At 34.1% G+C, this 19,146-nt stretch overlaps 1 protein-coding gene across 2 annotated transcripts in view; it reads right to left on the bottom strand.

The window, feature by feature from the left end:
- LOC111148550 (polyhomeotic homolog 3) overlaps window positions 1–19,146 on the bottom strand; it is a 73,791-nt gene that overhangs the window by 16,891 nt on the left and 37,754 nt on the right. The window contains exons 8-12 of one of the 2 annotated variants that reach the window (XM_022505195.1): window positions 17,521–18,392; window positions 17,175–17,222; window positions 12,540–12,690; window positions 7,846–8,096; window positions 4,472–4,631 (exon numbers count right to left, since the gene is read on the bottom strand). In XM_022505195.1, the coding sequence (XP_022360903.1) occupies window positions 4,472–4,631; window positions 7,846–8,096; window positions 12,540–12,690; window positions 17,175–17,222; window positions 17,521–18,392 (1,482 nt within the window). The remainder of the gene's footprint in view (window positions 1–4,471; window positions 4,632–7,845; window positions 8,097–12,539; window positions 12,691–17,174; window positions 17,223–17,520; window positions 18,393–19,146) is intronic. The other variant, XM_022505206.1, reaches the window with a different exon arrangement.

Raw genomic sequence — 19,146 nt, 5'->3', positions numbered from 1 at the left:
ATATCCAAAATACTCTAGAATCTGATTTTATCAGTCTAACTTCTATTTCTCTAAGCCCACAGTCTACTCCTTGTTGTCCCCTCCTAGAGTTATGTGAACATCCTTTGTACATTTATTCATGGTTCCAACCTGAAAGGTTCTTCCTGTTTGTTATCTATGTTTTATCATCCAAGACCCAGGTCAAATCCCATCTCTAAAGGAAACTTAGCAAACTGGCAATAAAGCCAGGTTTGTTGTCGTTGTTTTCCACTACAATAAGCATATTCTTTAATCCCCATCATTATTTCACCTACCTCCCTTCTGGTAGCCAGTTTGTTCTCTATAGTTAAGAGTATGTTTCTTAGTCTTTCTTTTTTCCCTTTGCTTGTTTGGTCCTTAAATTCCACATGAGTGAGGTCATATGGTATCTGTCTGTCTCTGACTCATGTTACACAGCATTATATTCCCTAACTCTATCCATGTTGTTATAATGGCAAGATTTCATTCTTTTTTATGGCTGAGTAATATTCCATTATATGTATATGCCACATCTTCTTTATCCATTCATCCATTGATGGACACTTGGGCTGCTTTCATAGTTTGGCTATTGTAAATAATGATTCAATAAACACAGGGGTGCATGTATCCTTCTGAATTAGTGGTTTTGTTTTTCAGGGGTAAACACCTAATAGCGCTATTATTGGACTACAGAGTAGTTCTATTTTTAATTTTTTGAGGAAACTCCATACAGTTTCCCATGGTGGTTGTACCAGTTTGCATTATTTTCAAGTGTTCTACAGAAACAACCATTAAACAAGTAACAAAATGGCAATAAGTACATATCTATTAATAATTACTTTGAATGTAACTGGACTAAACACTCCAATCAAAAGACGTAGGATGACAAAGTGGATAAAAAACAAGACCCATTTATATGCTGCCTACAACAGACTCATGTCAGACAGAAAGACACCTGTAGATTGAAAGCGAGGGGATGAAGAAACATTTATCATGCAAATGGATGTCAAAAGAAAGCTGGGACAGCAATCAGATAAAAGAGACTTTACAACAAAGACTGTAAGAAGAGACAAAGGACACTATAATGAAAGGGACAATTCAATAAGAAGATATAACAACTGTAATTATTTATGCACCCAACAAGGAGCACCCAAATACATAAAACAGTTAATAACAAACATAAAGGATATAATCGACAGTAATGACATACTGGACCTGATGGATTTAACAGACACATTCAGAACATTCCATCAACCAGGTTTTTTTAAATTGAAATATACTTGACATATAACATTTAAAATGACTCTTTGAAAAAAAAAATAAAAAATAAAAAATAAAATGACTGTTTGGTGCAAAAGGTGGTCATTCAGCAATTATATTCATTATGAAATACTTGTTACAAGTATATTACAATATTAGTCACTATATTCTCTATCCTGTACACTTTTCAACCCTGTGACTTATTTATAACTGGAAGTTTGTACCTTTTAATCTCCTTCACCAATTTCACCCATCCTCTCACCCTCTCTCCTTCGGCAACCACCAGTTTGTTCTCCATATTTATAAGTCTGCTTCTTTCTATTGTTATTTGTTTGCTTGTCTTATTTTTTAGATTCCACGTATGAGTGAAATCATAGGGTATTTGTCTTGCTCAGTATGGATTATCTCATTTAACATAATACCCTATAGGTCCGTCCATGTTGTCACAGATGGCAAGATTTCATTCTTTTTTATGGCTGAGAAATACTCCATTGTGTATATATACCACATCTTCTTCATTCATTCATCTATTGATGACGGACACTTAAGTTGCTTCCATATCTTGGCTACTGTAAATAATGCTACAGTAAACATAGGGGTACATATATCTTTTTAAATTCGTGTTTTCATTTTCTTTGGGTAAATACCCAGAAGTGGAATTAATATGGTACATCTTTTTTTAGTTTTCTGAGGAACCACTATACTATTCTCCAGAGTGGCTGCACCAATTTACATTGCCATCAACTGTGCATGAGGGCTCCCTTTCCTCCACATTCTCTCCAACACTTGCTATTTCTCGTCTTTTTGATACTAGCCATTCTGACTGGTGTGAGGTGATACCTCATTGTGGTTTTAAAAGCACAGCATGGTTGATCTCAACTGGTTTTAAAATCAGTTTTTAGGTCCCAAGTTCTTACCATCTATACAATTCATTTAAAACTTACCACATGTTACTCCTTAGTTATCTTAAATTCACTAGTTCCTACTAGATCAAAAGCTCCTCCCAGGTTCAACCACAGTCTAATATAGGCTGTATGTCTATTATATTATAAACCATGAGTATCATGACCTATGCTGTGAAGCTTCCTAACCAATTTTCCATTTTTCTCCAATGTGTACGCACAATAGGGCATATTATATATGCTTTTTAGCTTAGAACTTTCATTTATTCACTTCTTGTAGTTATAGGCAAGGAAAAAAAAAATTCCTGCAGGGTACCTGGGTAGCTCAGTCAGCTAAGCATCCGACACTTGGTTTTGGCTCAGGTCATGCTCATGGGGTTGTGAGATCAAGCCTCGAATTAGGCCCCGTGCCAGAGATAGAGCCTGCATGAAATTCTCTCTCCTTCTCCCTTTGGCCCTCCCCACAACCAAAAAAAGAAAAAAAAAAACAAAACCCTGCATATTCATCTTTACTACTCTTCATCTCAAATGAAACATTTTCTCAGATAAAATACTATGCATAACAAAGTATTCAGGAATTAAGTGAAATTAAGTTCATAATAAAAGCCAAAATGTATTCACTGTCTAGATACTGATTTGAAAAATAACTATAAAAGGATATTTATAAAAATTTACACAATTATATAAATAAGGAAATCTCAATATGAACCAGGTATGAAATGACCCTAAAGAACTACTGTTAATATTGTTTTGTGTGATGTAGCATTATAGTTACATAAGAAAATGTATATTTTTTAGAAATGCACAATGAATTATATACCAGTGAAATGAAATGAGGACTATGAATTTTTTTTTTTTAACAGAAAGGGGGAAGATAAGATAAAGAGAAAGGCAATAGAGAAAGAGAAGGGGGAATGGAGGGAGGAAAACAAAAGGGATAGATGAAGCTAGAATGGCAAAAATTATGTTTGAAATTGGGTAACAATGTTGAGTCTGGGTGAGCAAGGAGTCATTATAGAATTCTAAATTTATGTATGTTTGAAATTTTTCATTGTTAACATTCTTTTAAAGTGAAAAAAATCACAGTGATCTCAATATAAGTTAGCAGTAAAAACCAAATTTTATACTACTAACATACTCTTTGCGGTTCAAATAAAAGGTAAACCAGTGATGAATACATTTCAACAGTTTATAACTTACTGACAATGACAGAGGTGCCTTGCTTTGAAGAAACAGAAAAACCGTGGGCAAAGACTATTTTGTTTACAAGCATACTATTTTGCTTGATTCGCCAAAGTACAGGCACATATAGTATATGCTCAATAAACATGTGAAAATTAATTTTACATGAAATATACTAAGATATTAAGGATAATTACTTAGACACAGATATTAACTAAATCACTACTGTAGAGCCCTCTGGCTATACTAAATGCTATTTGACTAAACTGTATCACAATTACAGGGCCATGATCAGAATCAATAAAAAATAAAATATATCACTTCTGCATTTATTTGTGTTTGTTTTCCTATAGTCATTTTGTATACAACTGACTTTTCTGGAGTATTTCACTATTATACTGACATCTATAAAGAAGGAATCTCTGGGGGCACCTGAGTGGCTCAGTAGTTAAGCGTCTGCCTTCCCTCCGCTCAGGTGGTGATCCCAAAGGCTCCCTGCTCGGCAGGAAGCCTGCTTCTCCCTTTCCCATCCCCACTGCTTGTATTCCCTCTTTCACTGTCTGTCTGTCTCTGTGTCAAATAAATAAATAAAATCTTAAAAAAAAAAAAGGAAATCTCTGACATTAAGATTTAGTGATATTTTCCTCTTTGAACAAATTTAATCTCCTCTTGATTGACAAGTAGATCCTTAATACAACTGTAACACCTACCTGACATCAAACATCAGGATACAGAAAAGTCTAAAACCAAACAACCCAAGAGCTTTAAATTTTTAAGCAAACTCAGTAAAACACTTAGTTAACTCTGCTTAGGAAAAAAAGAGAACTGATTGCTTTGATGCTAAAATTCTAAATTACTTTCATACATTGTAGAACTTTCCCTCCCACACTCCTTCAAAAGTCAAATTGACATTATGCAAATTAAACATCAATCTTTCTATTTGAATGATGTAGCCATTAAAAGTCTGATTAGCTTTTCATTTACTTCAGTTAAATAATGCATTATGTAATAATAAAAAGTGAATAGCTTCTTAGTGTATGAAAATATGTGTAGAATAAAAATCCATATCCTGTTTCAAATGGTAGAAGTCAAAGTTAATTTAAACAGTATCTTAAGTAAAATCCACAAACCTTCAGCAATCATGTCTTCCATCTCTGTGTCAGATGAATTATCTGCATGCTTTGTATTATTCTGTAGCTCTGGCTGAACACATACAGAATTTATCACCTGATTATCCAAAAGAGGCCTTTTTTTCACAGGTTGTTCGATTAGCAAAGATGAACGACTTACCTTTAAAAGAAAAAGAGAAAAAAATAATCTTTTAAGAGGACTTTCAGAAATAACTTCGTTAAAAAACCTCTTGGAATGGATAGTATCTGTGCTAATTTACTTGTTCAACTGATCAGCTGAACTGATTCACTAAGTGCTTTATTCCTTAAGAAAATTTTAGGCAATCTGGACATCAACAGTTCGTAATTCAAGTCATCAGCACTACGTATGCTTCAAAGTCTCTTGTCAAATGGAACCGAGTATCCTAGTTTAGGCAAGTAGTTTAAAATGTCTTTAAAATGCAGTAATAGGGTGGCACAGTCAGGCATCTGACTCGGTTTCAGCCCAGGTCATGATCTCAGGGTCATGAGATCAGATCAAGCCCTGCTCTGGGGCTCCACGCTAAGCATGGAGTCTGCCTACGACTCTCTCTCCCTCTCCCTTGACCCCTTACACCCAACCCCTGTGCTAGCTCATGCTCTCTTTCTCACTGAACTAAATAAGTTTTTTTTAAATAAATAAATAAATAATAAAAATCTGTAATAAATTTTGATTAGCCAGTATCCTTATTTTCTTCGTGCAACAACTTTTAAGATTTATTTTTCATGCACAAAGCTTTTTACTCCTAGGGTTGTCTCTTTAAGATAGATCACTACTGTACGTACTTTAAAGATAAGTGAACTAATGTTAGTGTTTAGGTGGTTTCTTTACAAAAGCAGAATCAGGACTAGAACTCAGGTCTCCTGACTCCTAGTTCAGCAACCTAATCCATTATAATCACAAAAAGAAATGGAAAAATCCTCAAACATTAACATGAAAATCAGTAACAAAATACTTATAATTCAATATACTTGGTTAAGTCATAAATACTACTTATTTTAGGGGCGCCTGGGTGGCTCAGTGGGTTAAGCCGCTGCCTTCGGCTCAGGTCATGATCTCAGGGTCCTGGGATCGAGTCCCGCATCGGGCTCTCTGCTCAGGAGGGAGCCTGCTTCCCTCTCTCTCTCTCTCTCTCTGCCTGCCTCTCTGTCTACTTGTGATCTCTCTCTGTCAAATAAATAAAATCTTTAAAAAAAAAAATTAAAAAAAAAATACTACTTATTTTAGAAATGTTTTCAGCAAAAACAATCCAGACCAAAAATATTTACTGATTTGCAAGTGAACCTTTAGCAAATTTGAAATAGAACCTCCTTTAAGAATGCTGGTTAAGTCTCCAATATCTGACACAGATGGTGAACGATAGCTTATTATAAATTTGTAAATTTCTACATTTAACTTCAGAGAATTATCCACCATGAATTCTTAAATTTTGTTCATTTCAGTTAGTATATTTAATATACCTCAAGTAAAATTTACGAAGGGTATTGCTGAAGAAACTGTAATACTCAGTGCTGCTAAGAGTTTACACTTCTGGTGTGAGACTGTATTTAAATAATCTTCCCAGGAGCACCTGGTAGCCCCTGTCAGAAGAGCATGTAATTCTTGATCCTGGGGTTGTAAGTTTGAGTCCCACATTGGGTGTAGAGATTACTTAAAAATAAAATCTTTAAAAATAAAAATAAAGCAAATAAGTAATCTTTTTTTTTAAGATTTTATTTATTTGTTTGACAGACAGAGATCACAAGTAGGCAGAGAGGCAGGCAGAGAGGGGGAAACAGGCTTCCCGCTGAGCAGAGAGCCCGATGTGGGGCTCGATGCCAGGACCCTGTAATGATGACCTGAGCCAAAGGCAGAGGTTTAACCCATTGAGCCACCCAGGCGCCCTGCAAATAAGTAATCTTTCCAGAAAATAATTTGGCAATATATATCGTGAGCCTTATTAATACATATGTAATGTGATTCAATATCTGTACTTCTAGGAATTCGTGCTAAAGAAATTACTAAATATGGAAACCTAAAATGTCTAACAATAATGCAAGGATTACATAAATTATGGTTTCCATAAAGTGGAGTATTATGTAACCTTTCAAAATGTTTCCAAAGTACTATTAATCATACAAGAAAACAAAAGCTCTAAATATCCTAAGTGACAGAAGCAGAACTATATATATAATAATCTTGATCATACGAAATATATATGTAAAATAATACACATGTGATGTTACTGGGAATTATCTGCTCTGTATATTTCTCGTATTTTCCATTTAAAATAATACATTATTAATTTTGTAATCAGAAAAAAAGTTATAACTGTCACTGTTAATAACAGAAGCTATGGGTACAAGTGCCAGGAACTACAAAGAACAACGTGCGCATATCTAATCCTCACAATAACCCTCACAGCCAAGTATCATCTCTGTTTGCCAGATGAGCAAAACTTAAGATCATAAAGGTTGAGTACCTTAACAAAGATTACTGTATGCAGCACTGCCAAGATCCAAACCCTGAGGAGCAGGGAAAAAAGACTATTGCTCCACTCTCAGAATTCTTATAGGAGACCCAAATTTAAAACACAGTTAACTGAATACAAGAGCAAATGATGAGGCAACCCACGAACACAATGCAAAATCTTCACCACCCATGAATCTAAAAAAAATGGGTATAAAATGCCTTTGAAATGAATTATTTTGTTTTCTTGTCTTAGATTTTGGCTTTGACTTTGGCCACTTGTCTTTGATTTATTTTCTATGGAAAAATATTCATCTCTAGATATTATTATATAAATTATATACAGCTAGTCTCAACTTATAAGACTTATGCTGACAGAAATAACATCTCCAACGTGAAGTGAAGATTTTAAGGCATTTTTAAAATTTGACTGAAGGCTGAGATTTAAGAATGAGAAAATCTACTTGCTAATTATAAACCATCAACTGGGTAACTTCAGAAGTATCAGGTCATTGGGAAATTATTATTTTATGCACTCAAGTTAAAGTTCACAAAGTATGCATTATATAAGAAACATTGTTTTTTAAAAAATAATGTACTTTAGGTGTCATTTCAGTCCTCTTAAAAAAAGAAAAAATTTTATTTTACTAGAGTAAACTTCCCATTATCTTTCTCTAAAAATTATAAAATTGATATCCTTAATATCCTGAAATTTTTTCCTTAGTTTATATATAGCTAGCATAAAAATTCTAGAAATATATAAATAACATATAGAGAAATTCTAAATAAGAGATTGACAACTTTTTTGAAATAAAATTATTAGCATTTTATTAAAGAACAAATATACTTCATTTAAAGATAATGCCACTTGAATAATTGAAAAAATACAAATTTGCTTACTACTTACAGGAAATGGCTCCAATCCCTCCTGAATCACAAAGCCTTCAATAACATGGGTTAAGATCTGTGGTTTAACAATAGCCTGTGGAGGTTTGTTTTCTATACTGGGAATGCTGCTGGGCACCGACGTACTATTACTCCTTGTGGTAGCAGCTGGAAGTAAGAGTGGAGGTGGAGGAACAGAAACATGTGAAGGATCTGACGGAGATTTAATTACTGAAGCACTGACTGATGCCACAGCAGGTAATTCCACTTGCTCTGAAACAAAAAGTCATTTTTTTTATCTTTAGCATTCTGTGCAGCAAATAAGAAAAAAAAATTCCAGAATAAACTTTATTAACAATAAAAGTCCACATCTGGTGCTTTAAAACACCATTCTAAGAACTTTCATTTAATCTCATGAGATAGAAGCTACTACTATCCCCACTTTACAGAAGGGAATAACTTGCTCAAAGTGATTGTTCCAACCCTGGTTAAAAGAACTGTCCTGTAAGATATGAAAAGTGTTTTAGAATGTCAATTTGAGAATGATTATGAAAACTGTTCCTTTTTAAAAAAAATTTCAAGCTACACAAATATTAAATTCCCTATGTTCCTGTTTATATATTCCAGATGCATGGGGGGGGGAGTACTCTGAAAGTATACTTAAATAAAAAAGGATCATCAAATCCACAGAATAAGTAGAGATTTTTACAGGATTACACAGCATCATCTTTATTTCATGTAGTAAGGCTAAACCAAATCCATACACAATTTTTTTTAACAACTCTTCAGTGACACTGTGTATGTCGGTTTGGGAGAGCACTTTAATATCAGGCAACTGCAAAATATTGGTTGGATCACTGTGATCCCTCCCCTTCAACCTCTGAAGACCACAATAAGAGAGACCCCACAGCCTATGACAGACTTTACCTACCCATATGATAGCACCAAACCTTCACTGACTGTATGTACTAAAGTAGATAGATGGAACCGGCTGGCAGCTAAAAATATCCGTGATTACAGACGTCTAAAAAAAGTAACAAAAAAATAGCATATGTCTCAAGATAATACTACAACTTACTGAACACTTACATGCCAGGTACTGTGTAAATGCCTCACATCCTGTAACTCATTTAACTCTCAAAACTAGCCCAAGAGTAGGTACTATTGTTATCTCCATTTCATAGTGTGGAAACAGAAAAATAAAGTAACTTACCCAAGGGCACACAACTAATTATGTAATGGAGCTGGGATACTAACCCAGGGGGTCCTTAATTGCTGGGGTAACTACTCTCCACTAGTAAGAAAAGGGTTAGCACCACTATCAAAGATGCTCAAATACAGCCCAGTTGGGTAGAGAATAGGAATCCCTAAAGAATAAAATTTCAGCTAAGAAAATAGTGTACTGATCATCTGTATAATCTCAGAAATGGAAAAACTCTAACAATTCATACTCAGAAACTGTGATTAATATCATAATATAGCTTATCACAGCACTATTATATGGCATTTATTAATGCCACATCAAATAATCCACCAAGGTAAATTACACTGGAAAAACAGTTTAAAATTACACAATCCCTTATTAGAAACTAAACAAGATAGTCAACAGAAAATGCTAGTTTGCTGATTTCGGGAACAAACACAGTATTGTACACCTGCTTTACCAAACTGGAGAACTCCAGGAAAATCCTATCCTACATACCAAATCTTCACATTTACTCCTAGAGGAAAAGGGATAAAAATTATAAAACTCTAATGTGGGACTGAAAGGTATTTTTGTCTGTTTGAAGGAAAATATAAATCTATGGGATACTGAAAAATAAGATAAAATTTTAATGTCCCTTACAGATTTATAGATACTTTGTTATTTTAGAAATAAAAGCCACCTTAGGGCACCTGGGTGGCTCAATCTGTTAAGCATTTGACTCTTGGTTTTGGCTCAGATCATGATCTCAGGGTTGTGACACTGAGCCCCATGTCAGGCTCCCAGCTCAACAGAATCTGCTTGAGATTCCCTCTCCCTCAGCCCCTCCCCCTAACTTGTGCCCTCCCTCTGTCAAATAAATAAATAAATAAAAGCTTTAAATATATGTATAGCTGTGTCAAGTAGAGTATGGTTTGTTAAGAAGATACTGCTTGATGTATGTTCTAACTAATTTTTAGATCGTATGCGCCCATCTTCTAACATCCTAAGTGTTGTTAAAACTAGAGCTGTAAGTTACTAACTTTTTGAAGACGCTAATAACTGTTACTTGCCAGTGTATAATCAGCTGTTAAAATAAAACATATGACAAACACTGATGTATTACAGCAGAACAAAAACACAATTATTACACTCTCTAGATTTACGGTAACTGGGAGAGAAAACACAACTGACAGAACTCTGCCTATTCACAGTCTCATTTTCTAAGCAAGATCTATGAGCTTTTTCCACCTTTTTTAATGGATGCTTTTCACTTCTAAAAAAATTTTTTTTAATTTTTTTTATTTTTTAAATTTTTTTTTTAAAGATTTTATTTATTTATTTGTCAGAGAGAGAGAGAGAGAGAGAGAGAGACGGCGAGAGCGAGCACAGGCAGACAGAGCGGCAGGCAGAGGCAGAGGGAGAAGCAGGCTTCCTGCCAAGCGAGGAGCCCGATGTGGGACTCGATTCCAGGACACTGGGATCATGACCTGAGCAGGAGGCAGCTGCTTAACCAACTGAGCCACCCAGGCGTCCCAATTTTTAAAGATTTATAAAAACTGAATACTGGATGGAAATAAATCCCTCTATTTTGGCAAGTCAGTTTATTTCATGATTTAATGAAAGTTATTCTAAAAGTCAATTTGTGCTTGCTTTTCCCCTCATACACACTGTAGTAAGTATGAAGTAAATTACAGGAACATTCAGAAGTCTACATTGTACTCAGACAATTTAGCCAGAGGGATTTGCTTGACAGGATCTTGCCCTGAATTCTTGAGGAAAAAAATATGAAGATGTTTTTGTGTTCCAATTTTTCAGGAGTGTTTAAATTTTCTTTGTATTACCATTAATAATTTTTTAGGTAATTAAATCATGCTCACAATGCAAGGTTAGTACCTAATTAAACTTTTATTCCTGCCTTTAAATCAAACTCCAGGCAATCTGCAGCAACATTAAATCCATTTTCAGTTCAGAGAAACTACAAAGATTTAATGCTATAGATTTTCCTAAATCTATCTTTTGTGGTATTACTATGAATAAACACAGGCAATAGTATTAAACTTGTCTTAAACATTTTATATCATTTTACTGACTAAACATTTTCTATTTCTCAGCAGGGAGAAAATATTGGAAGAAAACTGATTTTCCCCCTTCTGTGCTTTCCAGAGATTCGCACTGATAGTAAGGAAGGAAATCAGAGAGAAGGGAAGGGTGAGAGCACTGGCACACTTGAAAAAAAAAAGAGAGAGGGCAAGGGTATCTTTGGTAGCAAAGTCAATGTCCTGTTACAGTTTGTTTGCAGTTAGGTGATGGTGGTTCTTGTTTACTGTAAATAATCACAAGGGCCATGAGGAGTTCAGGAGAACTAAATACTTACAAGGAAGACTGAATCAAGGTTAGGATTATCTGGGTCAAGGGTCAGCAAACTTTCTATGAAGAGCTATATGGGCTCTGCAACTACTCTTCTTTGCCACAGTAATGCAAAAGTAAAGACAATATTCGAATACATAAAGGCAGCTGTGTTATACAGAATGTTTTTATGGACAATGAAATTTGAATTCAGCATGATTTTCACGTGGCATAAAATATTACTTTTCTTTTGATTTTTTTTTCAACCATTTAAAAATTTTAAAACCATCCTCAGCTCATGGGCCATGCAAAAACAGGCAGCAGGAAAGATTTAAAGCATGAACTATAGTTTGCCAACCCCAATCTAAATACATTATTCATAAATTTTTAAAGAATCTGATAGTAGAGCATGCAGCTCTTGATCTCAGGGTCATGAGTTCAAGCCCCATGTTTAAAGGGGAAAAAAAAAAAGAAAGAAAAGTTCTTATTAAATAAATAAAAATAAAAATCTAACATGGACTATTGTCTTTTTTAGGACCTAGACACTGGGCTCTAGGTCATACTAATGTTTTAGTAAAACACCTAGGATTCACAGTCACTTTAACATTGTGAGGAGTACACAGCATGAGTAGCACGAAAGTAATGAATAAAAATTTAAATGCTTAAGGCCAAGAATTTTTTAATCCATGTCTCTAGTGAAAATTAGTGAGGTTTAATTTAAGAACTGTCTAGGAAAGAAGTGAAGACTTTTAAAAACAGACTCAGCCTGGATCATAAGCAATTATGAGGAATGTCAGATATGACTCAGAATGCTTTGTGATTTCTGGAAAGCATAACTGGAATCTTTTAATAGTACTCTGATTTATTCTAATTTTTAATGAATTATTCTAATTTATTCTAATTTTTAAACAATAGCTTGACACATGAATCTTAATGGACATATAAAATATATCTGTGCAAACTTCCAAAAATTAGAATGCTACAGAATGTTTTTTATTTGGGTAGTTCCTCATTAACTGTTTTTACTGTTCCTCATTTTTAAAAAATCTTGAATTCTATCTGTATTTTGCTGTAATTACATAATAGCTTAATACTATTTCCAGTTATTAAACATCATTAAGTTTACTAAACATTATTAACATTTACCTAATAGAAAATTCTCCAAAATTTAGGTATTTCCTTACCTAACAAAGGATGTTCAGAAGTCAAATCTTCTCTCCCCACAGTTATAGCTGCTGGAGACAGTGTGGGTGGTGGTGGTGTTCTGTCCATCCGGACACATTCATCTGACTCTTCAGGCATTTCTTCTTCACACACATCTTCTACTTGATAAACCTGCAATGACAAACCACACGACCTTAAAATGTTTCTAAAAATACATTTACTAAGGTGTTTCTAACTTAACTGAAAAAAAAAAAAATTCTAAGCGTTTTAAATTTTAAAAAGACAGAATGATTATTTGACAGACTGAAAGGAAAACTTTAAAACAACTCAAGTGAGGCTTTTCATAATGCTTGACAATATTTCACTAAAAGAAAGCTGTGGATCAGTAACTAAGATACAAAGTACTAAAGTTTCAAAAAGGTGAAAGTCAAATCAGAGCATATTTTTAGTTTTGAGAATTAAAAAAAAGTTTTGACTTTATACATTCAAATAACTATTTAGGGAATTTACTATTGTTTCTATTAACTTCAACTGTCATTAAGTCAAAATAAATACTAGTATTTTTCACAAACCCACTAAGTAAATCTCCAAAATGACATATATCAGGAACTGTTTAAAGGATGATACCCCAGGCTCCTCTTTATTATATTCATGTGAACTGAAGATTAAATTATGAAAATATCTGAAAACATACAAAAAAGGTATGCAATTATATCTTTAATTTTCTGATCTACTCAAGAATCTAATGAAGTTTTATAAGCTAGTACCAGGTAAACAGAAAATATATGTCCTTGAAATAATATACATACATTCACACACACACACACACACACACACACACACCCCTCCTAATAAGCCATTTAGCATATTATTTTTAGTTCTTTAATACGGTTCCTTATAAAGTTTTTAAGTTTTTAACTTAACAACCTTGTTATCTAATGCTAAAGAGCACACTTTAAGAAGAAAACATGGACTCGATCCGAGAAGGTACTATGTAACTTAATATAACTTATTAATTATTCATTAAACTTAAGACTGTTTCCCAAGGCCACTTTTAGACTATTTTGTCATCACACTTAACCATTATTTTTGAAAAATGACAGGCTACTAAAAACAAAGCCACAAAGCAGTTCCTTTCCTTTCTTTTATATACAAAGCTTATTACTTAAATTTACGAAGGTCATGAGTTTTTAAGATTACTTACCTAAACTGATTAATATTTCTAATAAACATTGAAACAAGAATCTCTCAACATTCACAAAAAACTTTGTGATATCTAATACTATATGTATTTTTAATCAAACTACTGAAAAGGTCTGGTGATTTGAAGTATATAAAATTAAATACAAAAATGGTTAAAATTATTAAAACCAGAATAAAGCATGTGTTATTAAAAGGACTATCAAGTTTCATCTACAAAGGAATAAATCTAGCAACAGTGATAGAGTTTAAAAAAAAAAAAAAAAACCCTAACTTTCCAAGCCTCTATTAAGAATAAAATATCTCAGGACGCCTGGGTGGCTCAGTCAGTTAAGCATCTGCCTTCAGCTCAGGTCATGATCCCAGCGTTCTAGCATCGAATCCCACAATGCGCTCCCAGCTCAGCAGGAAGCCTGGTTCTCCCTCTCCTCCCTGTCCTGCTCTCTTTTGCTGTCTGTCTCTCTCAACTAAATAAATAAAATCTTAAAAAATAAATAAATAAATAAAACATCTTAAAAAGAAAAAGATGTCTTTTCCTTTGTTTAAAAATTTAGAAATCCTAAAAAAAAAAAGTTTAAGAATCTTCCAGTTACTGATAATCTTATACCAATTATAATATCCAGAACTGTAATCTGATTCAACAAGTAGACTACATTTTTAAGTTATTTGCTGCCAACCCTGCACCTGGAAACCTGTTTCACTGAGAGATTCCCTGCCTTATGTCTGGATGCTCAGAAGTAAAAACAGCTGATTATTATACAGTACAATGATAATTTTTTTTAATGACAATAATGTCCAATACAAGGAAAGTCATCCAAAAGAAATGTCAGGGGGTTAAAGGAAAAAACAATAAAATCTTCTACTGAGGAGCATCTGCTGTCGGGATTACCTTAACTTGGCAGTGGTAGGGATGTTGATTCAGAGGTAATTAGACAAGTATGGTTTTATCAACCAGTTCAATTTTATCTGTGTAACATTCATTTATTAGATATCATCTTTTCTTAAAATGTTGAAATTCTCTCTTTAATATTAATGTTATCAGAAGTTTTTAAAACATACTACAGTAACTTTTAAGGAATCTAAGTTTGATTTTTGAGTTTAAAAACTCTGTTTTAAAAAATAATTTAAGAGTTTTAAAGGATAAGAGTCATAACATAAACAGCACATACTGAAATAATCCATCAAAGAATATTATAAAATATTTGTCATTCTTTATAGGTAAGCCTAACTATATATACTTTCTTCCAAATCTGCTATGTAAAGGCAAAATAGGTTAATAAAAGAAGTAGGCAACAACATCTGCCACAGACATCTGGCACCATGAGCATAAAAAAATCCAAGTGCAACAACTAAAATATTGAATAAAGCAAAGAAATGGAGGTTTTACTCACAAGATCATTAGAAGACTGCACAACACAATTTCTGTTTAGCTCATAACTACAACTATTCTAAAACCAGCAGTGAGTGCCAAACTTACCTCAATAAAATACATTAGTCCCATCTGTCTTCCTTTCCTAAATAAACTGTAGAACATTTACTAGTTCAAATTATCTACTCTCACATATCTTATCATACCCAAATGTCAATGAAAAATCTTAGTTTTATAAATGTATCTTTTATAAATATATTTTTTAAAAAATACACTTTTACTTTGACAATTCACACTTAATCTTTTAAAATTTCACATCTCTTAAAAAGTAAATAGATATTATCTTTAAATATTTGAAACAACCAGGTAACTGTGAAGAGATGCATAATTCATGAAGAAACATGATTTGATTTAAAAAAATGAGATCAAAGGCAATGAAAGAAAAACAGAGTAACTTAATAAATAGGGTATGGTACTAAAAGAAACATAAAAGGTAAGAAAAATAACATAGGAACATCCATAGAAAGTATGAGCACACCAGTGACAAAAGCATAAGTTACTCTTTCGTGAGGGAAAACAAAAACTTCCAAAAATAAGAAAAATCTAGATTTTTTTTTTAAAAATTGTTTTTAAAAGAAGACAGCAAGAACTACCAAGACCTCAAATTTTTTAGCTTTAATGTCTTATTATGTTGGTATTCCTATCCCAAATATGTTCCTCCAAAGTTTCCCCTAATAAAAACAATTAGAAAATTAGAAGGCATACTAAGAAATTTTACTTTTTACTTATTAAAACCCAAATCACTGAGCTAGAAAGAATATAAATTTAAAATTTCTTAGAAATTACTGTATACTTGGAAGCCTATGTTTTATATTAAAATATTCATTGTAAATTCGTCAAAAATCTAAAAAAAGATACATGAGAAATGAATGACAAACTTATTTCTAGATGCCTATTGTTCCTATTGAGCTGTTTTTAATAAAGGTAAATTAGAAGTGGAAGTCAATTTCTTTATGCCTATTAACATCAATGGGGATGATAAGAATAAAGAATCTATAAATTTGCATCCTGAAAACTAAAATGTTTCCCATTAAGGAAGAGACTTTGAAACTCCTTTCCTTTCTGAATTAATGATTATTAATTTTAAGTGATAAAATCTTTTCAGTGAAATCTGATATGAAACCTTCTTTGGGAAGACTATTTTCCTCAATTATAAATTCATTATTAATTTGAGCATTCTGCCTAAACATTTAGAGACCTTATTTCAATTTTTATTATAAATTATTTTACAAATTTGAAAAGTCTTTTAGACAATGTTTATTTTTTTTTAAGATTTTATTTATTTATTTAACAGAGATCACAAGTAGGCAGAGAGGCAGGCAGAGAGAGGGGGGAGGAAGCAGGCTCCCTGCGGAGCAGAGAGCCCGATGCAATGCGGGGCTGCGATGCGGGGCTGCGATGCGGGGCTGCGATGCGGGGCTGCGATGCGGGGCTGCGATGTGGGGCTTGATCCCAGGACTCTGGGATCATGACCTGAGCCGAAGGCAGAGGCTCTAACCCACTGAGCCACCCAGGCGCCCCATAGACAATGTTTAAAAAAAACACTCCTCAAGCTAATTTTCTTTTCCAGGCTACATGTACCATTGCTAGAGATTTATTCTGATAAATTTCACCATGATCTCAATTATTCAGAACTTTTATTCCTCCCAATTGATTTTTTTCCTCCTCAGTATTCAATTTATCCACTGAGCATTTTTTAGCTTTTTAAATGAGAAACATTTAAAGTATATCTCTTCTCTTCATAGAAATTTAAAAATCAGAAGTTTAGTAATTCTAAAAGATGGGCTACAGTTAATGTTTTTCACAAAGCTGCATTCTCTCCTGGAGTAAATGTCTTTTCTACAAAATTTAATTACACAATATAATTTTACCCCAAAATTACATCATACAAGCATACCTCCACCTTGAAACCAAAGCCCATAAAGGCCCAGGACTTCAAAATGCACACAACCAAAAAGGTTAGGTAGATAAACCATACGTTTAAGAACATACAAGCCAACAGAAGGGATCTATGAAGGATAATCACCTTAAGAGAAAAAACTTTGTGCAGATGACACTGGTTCAAATGCATTCCCTTGGGGAAAAAAAATCAACTCTGTAAAGATAGCAGATGGATTTGTTTAAATAGTAATAAAATTAACGAGGGACTTTAATAACCATCACAAATTATCAAGCATGCAACCATACTATAACAAATGGCATTTTTTTTTTTTTTTTTTGCCCATAGAGCATGTTTGTCAGACACTGACAGATGGAAATTTCAAGCTTTTAAAATTCAAAGGCATTTAGATCTAGCAATATAACATAACGTGGGAGAAAATAGTTTTTACTCTCAGTTCAGCAAGAAAGTCAAAGAGCTTCCAAGGGCTTACCACTGGTGGATCAACAGGTGCTGGTGGTTGTACTTGTAGGTTTACCGCAACAGTCTGTGGAGGAGGAAGAGTCTGAAATGGCAACTGGACCAAAGCTTCTGCAGCTGGAAGCTCCTCTTCGGACACCAAAGCATTCTGCACCAAAACCTGGCCCTGGGATAGAATTTCAGGCTGCACTTGTAAAGACTGCATAGACTGCAAGGGCAGTGGTGGAATCTGAGCTGGAGGAGATGCCGACATCTGCGGAGGGGTTGCAATTGGGATTGGAGAGGACTGCAGGGTTGAATACTGCTGGTGTGATGTTGGAGACACAATCTGCTGACCTGGGGACACCAAAGCGGACTGCTGAACTGGGCCAATGTGCACAACAGGGGAAGCTGGAAGTGGAAGATGGGATGGAAGATTCAGCTGTGCTGTAGGCTGCACCTGATTAGCAGTGGATTGCTGCAGGTTTGGCCCTGGCTGGAGAGCCGAGGACACAAGAGAGTGTGGCTGAATAAGGGCCTGTGGATGGATAATTATAGTAGGAGACTGACTTGGAGAATGAGGCGGCGGGGGAGACACCACTACAGACTGCTGTGCTGACTGTGACTGGCTAGGAGACATTGTTAAAGGAGGGGGATGGCTCTGAATGGGCGAACAATGCTGTGACTGGGCATTACTAGGAGCTGGAGGAAGGCCATGGTTTTGGAGTGGCATACAGTGCTGGGATGGGGGTGGGTCTTGAGTTGGATTTTGAAGTGTGATTGGCTGAATTTGCTGTTGCTGCTGCTGTAATATCAGCTGATGATGGGAAACCTTGGGAGGTGGTGAATGAAGAGGAATCTGCTGATGTTTTATTAGAGGATGAGGCTGAATTGGAGGATATGAAGCTGTGAGAGAAAAAAATGACAATTAGTATTTTTTTCCAAAAATAGCCTAGAAATTTATAAACAAATCTAAAAGAGGAAAGTTTTCACATCAGAAGGTCTTAATCACCAAAAATCTATTACAAGTCTTCCCGACAAGAGTGATTTGAAAATAGAATGACAAACAACTTTTCCTTGGAAAACTACTAAGATTTCATGAAACAGACTATAGCTGTGATAAGCCCCAAAAGAAAAAACGGCCTAAAACAATTGATTCATACATCTGAAATATACATGATTTATTCTTATTAAATTATTAAATATACACAATTTATTCTTATTAAATTTATTCTTATTGAAGTTACCAGAAAATCTGCATTAACTTTAAACAAAGTTTATCTGAATTCCTTCTCTGGGGAGAAGAGGAGTATCCCAGAACAAATATAAGATCTATAAAAATAACTTCAAAATCATAAAAATGCAGTATCAAAATTCATAAAATAAATGTCTCATAACTTTCTAGTCTATGTCTAAACAGTCTTCCAAATAACAGCCAATGTAATTATTTATAAAGGTTCCCAAGTAAGTTTCCAAATTTGAGCCAAGATGAAAAGTTGGTATTATTGGACCCAGGAACAGAAAATGTTTTGTATAACAAGTTAATTTAGCTAAGCAAAACACTTGTGTGAATTCTACAGCACTGCTGAATAATCAGTGTAACTAAGAAATAAAATTTCCGGGGCCATTCCAAACCCAGGACAACACTAGTTGGGCAGCA

Source organism: Enhydra lutris, unplaced genomic scaffold (assembly GCF_002288905.1).
Source record: "Enhydra lutris kenyoni isolate GAN:26980312 unplaced genomic scaffold, ASM228890v2 scaffoldscaffold2, whole genome shotgun sequence".
In the NCBI taxonomy this organism is placed as follows: domain Eukaryota; kingdom Metazoa; phylum Chordata; class Mammalia; order Carnivora; family Mustelidae; genus Enhydra; species Enhydra lutris.
Note: the sequence above shows the minus strand (reverse complement) of the source record. Positions and strands in the feature narration are given on the sequence as shown.